General features: G+C 47.2%; 1 protein-coding gene across 1 annotated transcript in view; it reads right to left on the minus strand.

Moving 5' to 3' along the window:
• Tbc1d22a (TBC1 domain family member 22A) overlaps positions 1 to 12,845 on the minus strand; it is a 273,067-nt gene that overhangs the window by 126,689 nt on the left and 133,533 nt on the right. The window contains exon 10 of the mRNA XM_028753701.1: positions 3,209 to 3,284. Coding sequence (XP_028609534.1) covers positions 3,209 to 3,284 — 76 coding nt within the window. The remainder of the gene's footprint in view (positions 1 to 3,208; positions 3,285 to 12,845) is intronic.

Genomic DNA, 12,845 nt, shown 5'->3' on the forward strand with positions numbered 1-12,845 from the left:
AGAGAGAGAGAGAGAGAGAGAGAGAGAGAGAGAGAGAGAGAGAGAGAATGCGATGTTTGTAGGAGTCAAAGAGCACATCCATGGACCTTGCTCTCTCCTTCCACTTGGGATCAAACCCAAGTCAGCACGTTTGCATGGCTGATCATTCTTCAAATTTCTTCTGCAAAACTGAGTAGTCTTCTATTCTCTGAAGATATAGTCACCATTCTTTTTCTCCTTCTTTCACAGTAAGGATAATGGTTTTGCTCTGTGTGTGTGTGTGTGTGTGTGTGTGTGTGTGTGTGTGTGTGTGTGTTACAGATCAGCAAAGCTCTCCCACTTAATGGACTTGGCTTTTATCTCCTTACTTCAGCTACAGAAGCCTTGTCCATGGATCCGCTCTGACTGTGTACAGGACACTTCAGTTGAAAATAGAATATAGTGAGAATATATGTTTTGAAGTTTTCCTCTACAAAAGATATTGTTTTCTAGGTCATAAGTCTTGTGAAGAAAGAACACCAGAACAGAATCTCCAAATACACAGGTGCCAACATTACCAGAAGCTGTGCTGGGTGATGTGAGGGCTCTGTGACCCTCCCTGCCCTCCAACACACAATCACACACCTCACAAGGTTGCCAGCGTGTAACACCCTGGGACCACTTGTTCTGGAAGTGGGCATGTCCACCAGAGGGCAGTGTCTTTGGTGCTGGCTGATCTCACCAGGGCCTGATACAAAGGTCCAATAACCCTTGGATCTCTGGCAGTACAGTATCCCGTCTCTCAAAAGACACTGGTTTTCTTTTCTTTCTTTTGTTCCTTTCTCTGTCTCTGGCAGCTCTGGAAGCATCCTATGTGCCTGGTGAGTTGTCTTCAGTAGGAACCTGCTACAGTGAAAGCCCTCGCTCTCTACCTGCTCAAGGTGCCAACAGGTTTCCACAATGTCTCATCGGCCATCTGCCCACTCCAGAGACAGTCTTTGCTTCCCCAGACAGTGGCATTTCAAAGGCTTCTGCCTTCTTCCTCCTCTGCCTCCAAAGAAGACATGACCTTCCTTCACCTATGCACCTTCATGTCCACATGGCCCCTTTGTTAAGAGGTTCAGTCGTGCTCGGGAGGCATTACGCAACATGAGAAATTTCTTAAAAGTGTCTCTGGAAAATTCTTTAACTATTCCTTCCAACAAGGAAAAAGGGATGGCACCCACCTTCGATAGTCACCCCCCTTCAGGGCCTCTCCCCTCTCAGATTCTGCCTCTCTTCTGACCTCTGTGCCCAACCCTAAGCTCCCTTCTCTGCTCTACAATTGCCCTTTTTTACACTGCCCACTTGGAACATAAAACCCCTCATCAGCAGGGCCACAACCTAATTCCCCTCCCAAGTTAATGCTTTCTGAAACAAATGCAGTCCTTCTATTCCCTAGAACTGCAGAAATCGGGCAACAGGTTAGGGTTTGTCTCCTATACAGTATATCCTGACATTGATGAAAGGTTCACAGTGAGTGCACTAGAGGTGAAGCCACCGGAGCTGCAGCCCTGAAGCTTCTCCAAATACTGGTGGGGGCAGAGGAAGGAGAAGGCTGCCAGCCAGGGCTGGAGGCCCCAAGGACTAGGCATTTCCTGCTTGCATAGTCCAGCATCCTCACGATGAGGCAGCTACACTGATTTTCAGAGCTTTTGTGACGAGAACACGAGCAAGCTAGTTGCACAGCCTGCCCTGGGACACTGGAGTCCATCCTGTGCTGTGAAGAGCTGATCCTTGCATAGAGATAAAGAGGCTTTACCCAGAGCACAGACACAGGCAGCTCTGCAGTAGTCGCTGCTGCTCTTCAGAACAATCACAGTGTAAATCTGCAGTGTGCCTCCTTCTGAACCACAGCACAAGAAGAAATCAATTCAAGCATTTCCCCAACTGCAGCGCTGGAGCAAGCCAGCTCTGGCCACAACTTAAGGCTCATAGAAAATATAAAATAGGCCTTCTAAGGGACACAGGATGGAAAGAAGAACCTGCTACATCTGTGTAACGCACAGCTCCTGCAAATAGTATTTCAAAGAACTAAATGAGGCCATGGACACTTGTGAAATCGCTAGTAGGAAAAAACTTCAACCGGAGCCAAGCAAGAGCGCACCGTGAGCGCGGAATACACGCACAGGGTGCACTGACGGGAGAAAGAGCAGCACTTCAGAGGGAGGTTGAAAAGCAGCTAAACACACTGAATCCAATAAAGCATCCCTGGAAGTGCGTGGGACTTCATAATATGGAAATGAGGTAATAACCATCAGATACAGAGCTGACTCCCAGACTCAATCAAGGAACGCAGTACAGTTTCGAGGTTTTTGGCTCTGGTTTATAATGTCACTCAGTCATTTCCCAAACCAAGTGTCTTCCTATGAAGAGGGCTATGACAATTTTCTCCTGCCATGGGAGCAGCCAGGGGAGGGCTGGGAAGGAGCCTGCACACACAGAAGGCACGCAGCCAGGACTACATCTCAACAGAGTTCTCTGCACCCTCAGTCAGGTGATTTGTCCGACTCAGTCGGGACTCTGGGAACCAGAGAGTATCTTCTACAGCTCACAGCTGACAGGCTGCTGTCACATATATACACAGGTCTGGTTCTGCTTGGCGTCACTTTGTTAATGCTCTGCTCATTAATTTAACAAACTATCAGGAGGCTCTGCCTGGAATGGGCAAGCATTATCTCGCAAGTTTCATTTAATTAAACTCTGCTATTGCAATATGACATTCAGCACATCGCAGGGGGAATTATTTTAAGGACTAAGGTAAAAAGTATTTCAAAGGCCTCACTTAAACATGAAAGCATAATCTAAAATTGCCCGAGCACACACTATAATTTTTCTATAATATTGAAGATGTTCTTTCTGGACTTGGTAATTAATTGGATTCCATGGAGAAATTATTCCATCCTCCTTGATAGCAAATGATACACCCAGGCAGGGGAGGCAAGGCAAAGGACAGCCATCAGCAACCACCCTGCCGCCCAGATGAGAAGCTGCAGCTGACCCAGGAGGGAGGCTGGCTGCCAAGAGCACTGCTTCTCCTTTCCCACTGAGTCCTGACTGGAGCACAGAATGGATGGGCAGAACAGCACCTTCTCCTGCTAAGGATCCACTTAGCTGAGGGCTAGCCGACCGAGGTAGCACCGGCCAGCTGAGAGCAGGATGGTGGTGTCTGGCAGGGCGTCAGGGAGGGCTGTGCTGGACCCTGACTTACCATCAATCCGGCTCACAAGCTCTTCCAGCATCTTTACCTTCATCTGAATCCCAGGTTGGGCAAAGGTGTAGTTGTCCTAAGGAGGAAAAAATAACATATATTAAATGCACATAAAATAAAGCAACTTTGAGACCTTAAATTCAGGTACCCAGAACCCACATAAAAGTCAAGCAGCTGTGGAGACCACCTGTAATCCCAGCACTAGGGAGAGGGAGACAGGACATCCAGATCAAGCTAGCTAGCTAGACTAGCCACAACTGGTGAGCTCTGGGCTCAACCAAGAGACCGTACCTCCAAATAAAGTGGAGTGCGACTGAGGAAGGCAAGTGACATCAACTCCAGGCCCACAGGTACCACTGTAAACATACACATGGGTGACCACACATAAAGACATACCACACATGAGCGCCACCCCTTCCAGGAACCCAGACACTCCAAGAGAAAAAAGTAGTGAAAAAGTTTATAATGCAAAACCATTTTATAAACAAAGCAATCACACACTGCTAGGCTGCCTCACAAGAAACAAGTACAGGGCCACACTGTGCATAGCATCAACGGAGCACAGCACCGACAGGTCCCACTCTCAGCTCCCAGGAACGCTTCAGGGAACATTTCTATTTGTTAATGTTGGATATTTACATTTAAATTGAACAAACCAGCACCCATGTGTCTGGCTCATTGAGCAGAACCACCGGCTGGAATGACCACCTCGCTGGGCACCTGGACAGTCAGCACCCGGCCCACCAGGAAGCCAGTGAGGAACGGCAAATGTGCTGACAGTGCAGCACTCAGGTGCTAAGAATGCAGTCACAGCATGAGAGGTGGCATGTGACTGTTCTCAGTGACTGAGGGTCATGCAGACTGGAGGCAGGGGTGGAACAGCAGATTTGGGGAGGAAGCTTTTGTGAGAGGGACCTGGAATGGAATTATAGCTATACTTAGGAGCTGCATGACATCTACAGTATATGGTCTCTCTGGGTATGAGTTTTGTCATCTGTGGGATAAGAATCAGCACCCAGCCTCTTGGACTGTTCTGAGCCTCAGAACAGAAGCCAGCAGTGGAGGGAAAGACTTTCAGATGAAACATGGGCAGGGCAAATGGCCGCCCTCAAACCTAAGAGAGCACTCAGAAGTAGCATGGAGCAGTGGTGAAAGGGCAGGGAATGCCCACTCCCTCTCAGCCCACAGGGAGCAGGATCTGCAGCTTCACAGATGGTGGAGCACCAGGCGACCTGCACACAAGGGCAGCAAGTGTCCGCAGTCAGCAGGCAACAGAGCAGAGTCAGAAGCATCAGCCCTTGATCCCCTTCAGAACATGCCAACAGCACTCAGGGAACCTCAGCACCTGATCCTGAAGGAGGAACCTTCCAGGAAGACAGAAAAGGATTAAGGACAAATGCTGGCTAGCAGAAGTCCTCAACGCCAAGGTGCCACTGTGCCTCAGTACTAACAAAGCCTACACGCTATATAGGTGTCTATCTGCAGCAGGAAGAGCAAAGTATGCTGGGACATCTCTCCCAGACAAAACTGCAGTGAGGGCCTCTAGACTTGCTGCTTACTCATATGCAAGGGTTAGGCCAAGAAGAGCCATGCCTACAAGGGCCAGGCCAGGCCAGGCCAGGCCTTCCAGAGACCTAGGGCAGCAAAAAAGACAGGATCTAAGAACATGGTGGGAACTGCCCAGAGCCCCTGGGATGGCCTCCTACCCAGATTTGGAAGGCCAGATCTCTGACAGGCTTATACACTCTCAGAGAAGTCAGCTTTCAGAAGGAACAACTACTGGGCTCAGTCTCATGCTCAGAACTTCAGGCTCCGAGGAGCTGTACTCATCCCAGAGGACCAAGCATCCTACTAGCTGAGATGGAGCAGAAGCCAGAAGCAGGACTAACTGAGTTCGAACACATCTGACCTTAAAAGCCATAGAAAATTTGGTTCTAGCCTACAGCTCTTCAGACAGTCATCGTCTTTGGACCTGAGCTTGCCAACTATAACTTGAGAGAATTGATTTCTCCTAGGAGGTTAGCAGAAGGTTACTGCTCCAGTCAGTAGGTGCACGTTTGCATGGAGGAATTTATAAACAGTCCCAACCAGACAGAGATTCGAGACGAGCTAAGGGTGGTTTATAACCTCTGGGTCAGGAAGGCCTTACTAACCACTTACTATGTTCTAGTCTGACAAACTTCACTGAGGCTGACAAGCCTCCCTGCACGGCTGACTAGGGCTGTACTGGCTACCCCAATTACAGCTGAAGAAATTAGAAGTGAATCTCCTAACCTCCACCCTCCTGAGGTATGCTTTCCATGGTGAGAACTCCACCCCCATCCAGGAGACTAATTGCTGCTCTATGGGAGGACAAAGGCCCTGTGGGCTCTACTTCTTGCCCGGCCCCGGCCTATCAACACTGGCTGGAGACAGTGTGGATTTAGCCAGTTATTTGGCTTCTACACTAGAAAACATTTCAAGCCCACTGTGCAGCAAGAATGACAGTTCTCCTTTGCTTCCATCTGCCACTGTTTTATTTTATTTCTCAGTTTGTTCAAAGCTCAGTAAGGGAATCTGATTTTTTCAGAGTCTAAACATTGAGGCAAGAATGATACCATTCTATAAAAGTAAAAAAGGGGATGAGGGAGTGGGTCCTACTTTGAAAGGACCTTCAAGGCTGAAGAGAAGGCCTTGGCATTCCGGCCAAAGGCAGGAAACAAAAACAGCAGCATTCTGACAGGTCCAACACTGGATGGGAGAGAAAAGCCCATCTTAATGGAGGTCAGGGAAGTCCAGCTGGGGACAGCCCTATGTCTATGTCTACACTGGGTCTATGGCTTGAAATCTGTCAAGTCCAGACTCCATAGAGCTCTGGTGGCAGTTCTAAAGTCTACACAGAGTACTCCAAGATGGCAGCCACTAGAGCTGAGGGCTGCAGAGCTGTGCTGGTAAGAGATGACACCGAGAAGGGACAGGCTGATGTGTGTCCTGCTAACTGCCAGCCTACACTAACAAAGACCGACCAGGCCAGGGCTCCCTTTTAGGGGCACTCTGTTAAATTAATTATCACTCAACAGTCACACACACACACAGACACACAGACACACACACACACACACACACACACACACACACACAAGGAGCTGATATGGGAAATGCCACACTTAGAAATTACCTGCTGTGCCAATCTAGGAACAAACCACGTAGACATGACACAGCACGAAAGGGAAGAACACAGTGGGTGCTGGCCCTAGGGTATAGTCTAAGGCCTGGCTGGGAGCACCACTGCGAGGATGTGAGACCTAGGCGGCATGAGACAAGGTTCTAAGTCAAGCTATCAGTGGGAGCAGGGCACAGAGGGGCCCCAGAGTCCCTAGGGAGTGTGGCATACTCAGAAAAAAGGAAGTGTGGGGCAAGGCAAGAGCTGGGAGGAGGCCGTTCTGAAGGAGTTACAGGCAGGAGGTGAGAGAGAAGCACAGCTGCCCAGTGATGTCAGCCAGGGGAAAGGGTAGCTGTCCACTGTCATGGCTACAAGACTCGAATTGTGGAAACATCCTGATTGGGCCGTGTAGAAATAACAGAGTGGGACCACAGAGGATGAGGGCTATCAACTACAAGACAAGAGCCATAATGGAGACAAAATGATGACAGAGCTTCCCACCGAGGACGCAGTCAACCCAAACTGTCCCAACTGCTTCCCACTGACCTGGTCTGACTGGGTTTTTGAACTTGAATGCAGGATTTTACATTTATTCCTATTAGTGTGCTCACTTGATTGGTTCTGGGCTGGTATTCTAGGCAGCTGAACTCATTCTGAATCGTGATTCTGTCATCCATCACATTAGCTGTCCCTCCAAGCTTAGAAGCACTGGTTAAAGCGATACCCTGAATGTCTCCATTACAGCCTCTGAGAAGAGGCGGGAAGGACGAGGACAAGGACAGGCTTGTGGCAAGTCTCTCAGAGTGCAGTCAGCACAGACCAGCCGCTGAAAACACATGGCGCCTTGCCTAACTCCTTGTTTTCCATCTGCTAGCTCAACTTCCCCCTGCTTCTCACCTATGAAGAGGCAGCATGACCCCTCACAAGGGCACATGGTGAGCAAGTGCATCTTATGGATTCTACCACAGCACTACCCCAAGTACATTCCCAACCTCCCTGCCCCCAGCTTGCTGATCACAGGACAGTGTCTAACACTGAGGGGTCCTGCCAGACACAGCAGGGCAACAGCCTTCTTCAGTGAGCCACTGTAGAAACATGCCCCAGGCTCATTTTCAGACACAGGGCAAACAGCAGCACGGAGTGACAACACTGGGCAGGGTCCAATAAGACAGTGCAGAGTGGTCAGAGCAGAGCCACCGCAGGATAGTAGCAGCATGAGCAAAGCCAGGCTGGAAAGGCCACCTTGCCAACCATGTGGCATTCGGGCAAAGACAAAACCATGGGGACCAGGTTCCATGGAAGGCGAAGTGGATGAACAGGTGGCACGCGGATGTCTACTAAGGACTAATGGATAGCACATGTTGTTAGGCATCTGCCAAACCCATAGTTTACAACATTAATTAAACTGAGTTTCAGTTGGTCATGACTCATTGCCATTGCCCTGTCAGTCACAAACGTGTTACCTTAATGCAAGCGTTCTTCAGAACAGGAGAAGTGTGGCTGGGGGCGGGGAGAGGAGATTACATGGGAATGCTCCAGGGTTATGTTTTAATCTGAAGCTGCTCTAAAACAGCCACTAAAAGGAAGTTTGAAAAGAAAGCAATTACTAGATGTCAGGCAGTGGGGGCACACACCTTTAATCCCTGCACTTGGGAAGCAGAAGCAGGTAGATCTCTGAGTTCAAGGCCAGTTTGGTCTACAGAGAGAGTTCTAGAGCAGTCAGAGCTATGTAGTGAAACCCTGCCTTACAAAAAAAGAGAAGGAGGAAGAGGAAGAAGAAAAGAGAAAAGAGAGAAAAGGAAAGGAAAGGAAAGGAAAGGAAAGGAAAGGAAAGGAAAGGAAATGAAATTTAGACAAAAAGACAAGCACTTTCAATAAATCCAGCAATCCAGAGAGAGAGGAGAGAAAAGGCCCCAATAAAGGAGATACAAGGGTTACAATGTTCAGTGCCATCAGACAAGAAAGGACTCATGATGAGACCTTTACAAGAAGCAAGCCACATCATAACAGGAGACCATCTGTAACATATCTATCTGCCAAAACAGCACAGTGGCCCTCGAATGCATAGCTAACACTAAGACTCAGGTTATATGGTGAAGTCTGGCCAAAGAACGAGATACAACAACTACAGCTGGAAGTCTCAAAGTCCTCAACAACCCAGGGAAGAAAGACAGCACCAGGAGGACAGCAGCCCGGAACAGCACATCCAGCAGTGTGACCTGGCAATGACACAAACCTCTCCCACAAAGAGGAACACATATTCTGCTTGGAATGTGAACCTGGACTTCCAGAACTTCAGAGAAGAGCAGCTCTCGCCCTCATCAAAGATGCTTCTTTTTTGTTTGGTTGCTTTGTTTTGTTTTCATTTGTCTGTATTTTTTTTTATTTCCTGGATATTTTATTTACACTTGAGGTGTAATCCCCTTTCCCCATTTTCCCCCCACCCAAAAACTCCCTATACCATCCCCCCTCCTCCTGCTTCTATAAGGATGTGCCCTCACCTACCCACTTACTCCCACCTCCCCGCCCTCAAATTCCCCCACACTGGGTGTCCAGCCTTCATGGGACCAAGGATCTCCTTTCCCACCTATACCTGAGAAAGCCATCCTCCCCTACATATACAGCTGGAGCCATGGGTCCCTCCCTATGTGCTCCTAGGCTGGTAGTTTAGATCCTGGGAGCTCTCGTTGGTTGGTATTGTTGCTCTCCCCATGGGGCTGCAAACCCTTTCAGCTCCTCCAGTCTTTTCTCTAACTCCTCCATTGGGAACCTCATGATCAGTTCAATGGGTAGAAGCTGGAAAGAATCTAGATGTCCTTCAACAGAGGAATGGATACAGAAAATGTGGTACATTGACACAATGGAGCATTACTCAGCTATTAAAAACAATGAATTCATGAAATTCTTAGGCAATGACTAAAAACTAGAAAATATCATCCTGAGTGAGATAACCAAATCACAAAAGAACACACATGGTATATACTCACTGATAATTGGATATTAGCCCAAAAGCTCGAAATACCCAAGATACAACTCACAGACCACATGAAGCTCATGATGAAGGAAGACCAAAGTGTGGGTGCTTCGGTCCTTCTTAGAATGAGTAAGAAAATACTCATGGGAGCAAATATGGAGACAAAGTATGGGAAGAAACTGAAGGAGGGGCTGTCTGGAGACTGTTCCACCTGGGTATCATCCTGATATAGCTGTCTCTTTAGAGGTCTGCCAGAGCCTGACATATACAAAGATGCTTCTTTTCTCAGCAAACAGAAACAATTACAAAAGGCTACAACCAGCTATAATGTCCAAAACAACTGACTATGGCGAGCCCAGTCCCAGCAATACATCTACAGCACAACTCTACACCGAAGGCTCAGGGAACAGGGCTGAAGATGGTGTTCAAAGACTACAAGAGCCAGAGGACCAGCAAAGACTTACACAAGACTGTGCCTTCTACATGACACTGAAGTTACCCTCAAAATCCTAACAAGATCCAAACAATGACAACATTAGGTGACTTGCCAGTGTGGATGAGGGAAATCCTATGTGGTCACACACACATCAATAATAATAAATAAAAAACAAAAGGTCATAAATTTGAAAAGGAGTGATGGAGTAACATGTGAGGAGGCTAAGAAAGAGGAGAGAGGAAAAATGATGTTTGTGTGTGTGTGTGTATACATATACGTGTGTGTGCATCCATATATATATATACATGCTGTGCCTGCTGTTCTAACTGTCTCTCCTCCTAGCTATTGCTGCTCTCTGTGAAGCAGCTCCCCAAACTAGAAGCACGGAATAAAGAATACCTGACAGCCAAACTCTGGGATGAATGATTAAGGCTCTGGCACTCACTAGTGACCGGACTTAACATTCTCTTAGCTTGGTAAGCAGATAAACAGTTCACATCCTACCCTGACTGAAACCCTGGCTCACATTACTATGAACATAAACAGCAAAAGATAGCAATTTGATGTACAGAAAGAATGAACAATAATCTTTATCAGCTATAAAACCAGCTGTTATCATACATACAGTAGAAAATACCAAGAGAGATATACTATATAAAGTATTGAAAACCCCCAATTAAGCTGGGCAGTGGTGAGCATGCCTTTAATCCCAGCAGAAGGGAAGAGCAGGCAGGCAGATCTCTGTAAGTTCAAGGGCAGCCTGATCTACAAAGTGAGTTCCTGGACAGTTCGTACTGTAACACAGAGAAACCCTATGGGGGAAGGGAAGAAAAGAAAAGAAAAACCAAGCCCCCAATCAGAAATAATCTTAACATATGAACAACAAAAACCCACACAATGAAAACCACAAAATATTGATAAAGTCTAAATTTAAAAACTATACCATGTTCATGAAGTCTATGTTGCATATATCAACTTTAAGAAAACACACCTAATAGCTTCACGACTGTCCCACTGAAAATCCCATCAGATTTGTTGTTTTTAAGAAAATAGCAGATTAACAATAGACTATATGCAAAGAACCAAACAGCTTCAAGATAATTTCTTTAAAGAGCAAAGTTGAAGAAATGCTTCAGTATTTACAAAAGGAAAAGTTACATAATGAAGGCCCAGAAGTCTGGCAATAGACAAGAACCAAATCCAGAAACAGACCCTTATGGAGTTAAAATTCAGAAGACAGGCTGAAACAATCTAATGCCGAAGAAAAACAAAACTGTTCTCAACCAATGGTGCTGCAGTCACTACACAGCCTACCCAGAAACAACCAGCCCCCTCCTCCCCTCACAGCATCTGCAAGAGCCAGGCTGCAGACACACAAGGAAACAATGATGTGTGACGATTAGGGTTGGACAATGAGGTGTGATGGTTAGGGTTGGTTAACTCGGCAGAATCTAGGATCAGCTTTAAGTTGGTCCTCTGGACACCTGGGAGAGACTATTTAAGTAAAGGTTGGCTTCTGACAATCTCTGTGAGGTATTAATGATGTTGCTATATAAGGATCCACCGTAACTGTGGGCGAACCCAAGCCCTGGGCAGGAGATCTTGTCTATATAAAATAGACAAAGCGAGTTGAGTGTGAATGCATCACTCTCTGCTTTCTAACTGTGAATATGATGTGACCTGCCAGCTCATGCTCCTGCAGCCAGGATGTCCCCACCATGGTCAACTGCAAACTAAAATAAACCCTTCCTCCTTCATGTTGTTCTTGTTGGGACATTTTATCACAGCAACGGAAAAAGAAACTATTACATTTATGGCCTCTAGAAGAGACATAAGGCATCCTGTGAGTTGTCGAAGGATTTTTAGGTCATGACACAGAAAATAATACACACCCCAACATGATTCTATCAAAACTAAGAGATTTCTGTTCATTAGAAGGCACTGTCTGGAAAAAAGCTGATATGCCATGGTAGGGAGAGAGTGCTCTCCAGATACACGTCTTGACAAAGGACTGCTGCTATGAAACGTGAGTGAAGGGCACGGAGAAGTACACCGTGGAAGAAATAGCACTGCAAGTTAGATGGGTGGGATGAACAAGCACAGCTGGCGAGCACCAGGCGTGCTGCACCTAATTCTGTGAACCCCGTGGAGTAGGGTCAGTCTTGTGAAGAGAGGTTTGGCTTTCTAAAACACCTAGCCCTCCTTCCACACTGAGACGCAGCCACTCCTAGTAAGGACTCAAGAGAAGTGAATGTGGGCAAGAAGGCATGTGCTGAGTAGCCACACACACTTCAGAGCGGCCAGCATGGCAACACCCTGGCTTCTCTCAGCAGGAGGTCCGCTGACTGGCACATTCAGGCCATGGCGAGCCTGGTGACGTAAAGGAATACCCCTTGTGCAGGCAAGAATGTGGATTTTTATGTTTTTTCAATGTCATTTTAAATTATTATTTTTTATTTCATTAGTGACTTGCTTACTGTTCATTCTTAACGAATCTTAGGAGCCAAATTACAGAATAATGCTGTCCATTTAATACACCTCCAGTTTACTGACCAAGACTCTCACTCAAATCACATTTCTGACTCTTCAGGAAAGAGCCAACCTCAGCAGGTATCCAAGTGAGGTCCATGTTTCCCGTCTGTGAGCTGGCATGCATTCCATCAAAGTCAGTAGGGTTTCCTACAGGCTGTTCTGCTCACGCTCCACAAAGGCCAGGTCAGAGCCTCCTGTCCCAGCACAGTGGTCCTCCCTTGTTCTCCTTCCTTTGAACTAAGTAAGCAGGAATCAGACCCTGGGACACAGACAGTTTGAAGTCCCAGCTGTCTGAGCTCATTCCTGAGGGTCAGCACAGCTCTACTTGAAGGTCACCTCCCATGCCAGGACAAAGTCCACGGCAGGCACCAGCCTTCTCTGGTGGCCTTCTCACTAGCAAGTTCCAGGAAAACAGAGCTACTTTCCCTCCCATTCCTATTCGGCCAGGGCCACCAACCAGTTCTCAGATTGAATCATTCTTCCCCAAGGAAAAGGAAATGTAAATGACTAATTATAAAAGGCAACGGTTCTTTTCTCCTCAAAGAAGCTGTCC

This window comes from Grammomys surdaster, unplaced genomic scaffold (assembly GCF_004785775.1).
Source record: "Grammomys surdaster isolate TR1022 unplaced genomic scaffold, NIH_TR_1.0 125953, whole genome shotgun sequence".
Taxonomy (NCBI): domain Eukaryota; kingdom Metazoa; phylum Chordata; class Mammalia; order Rodentia; family Muridae; genus Grammomys; species Grammomys surdaster.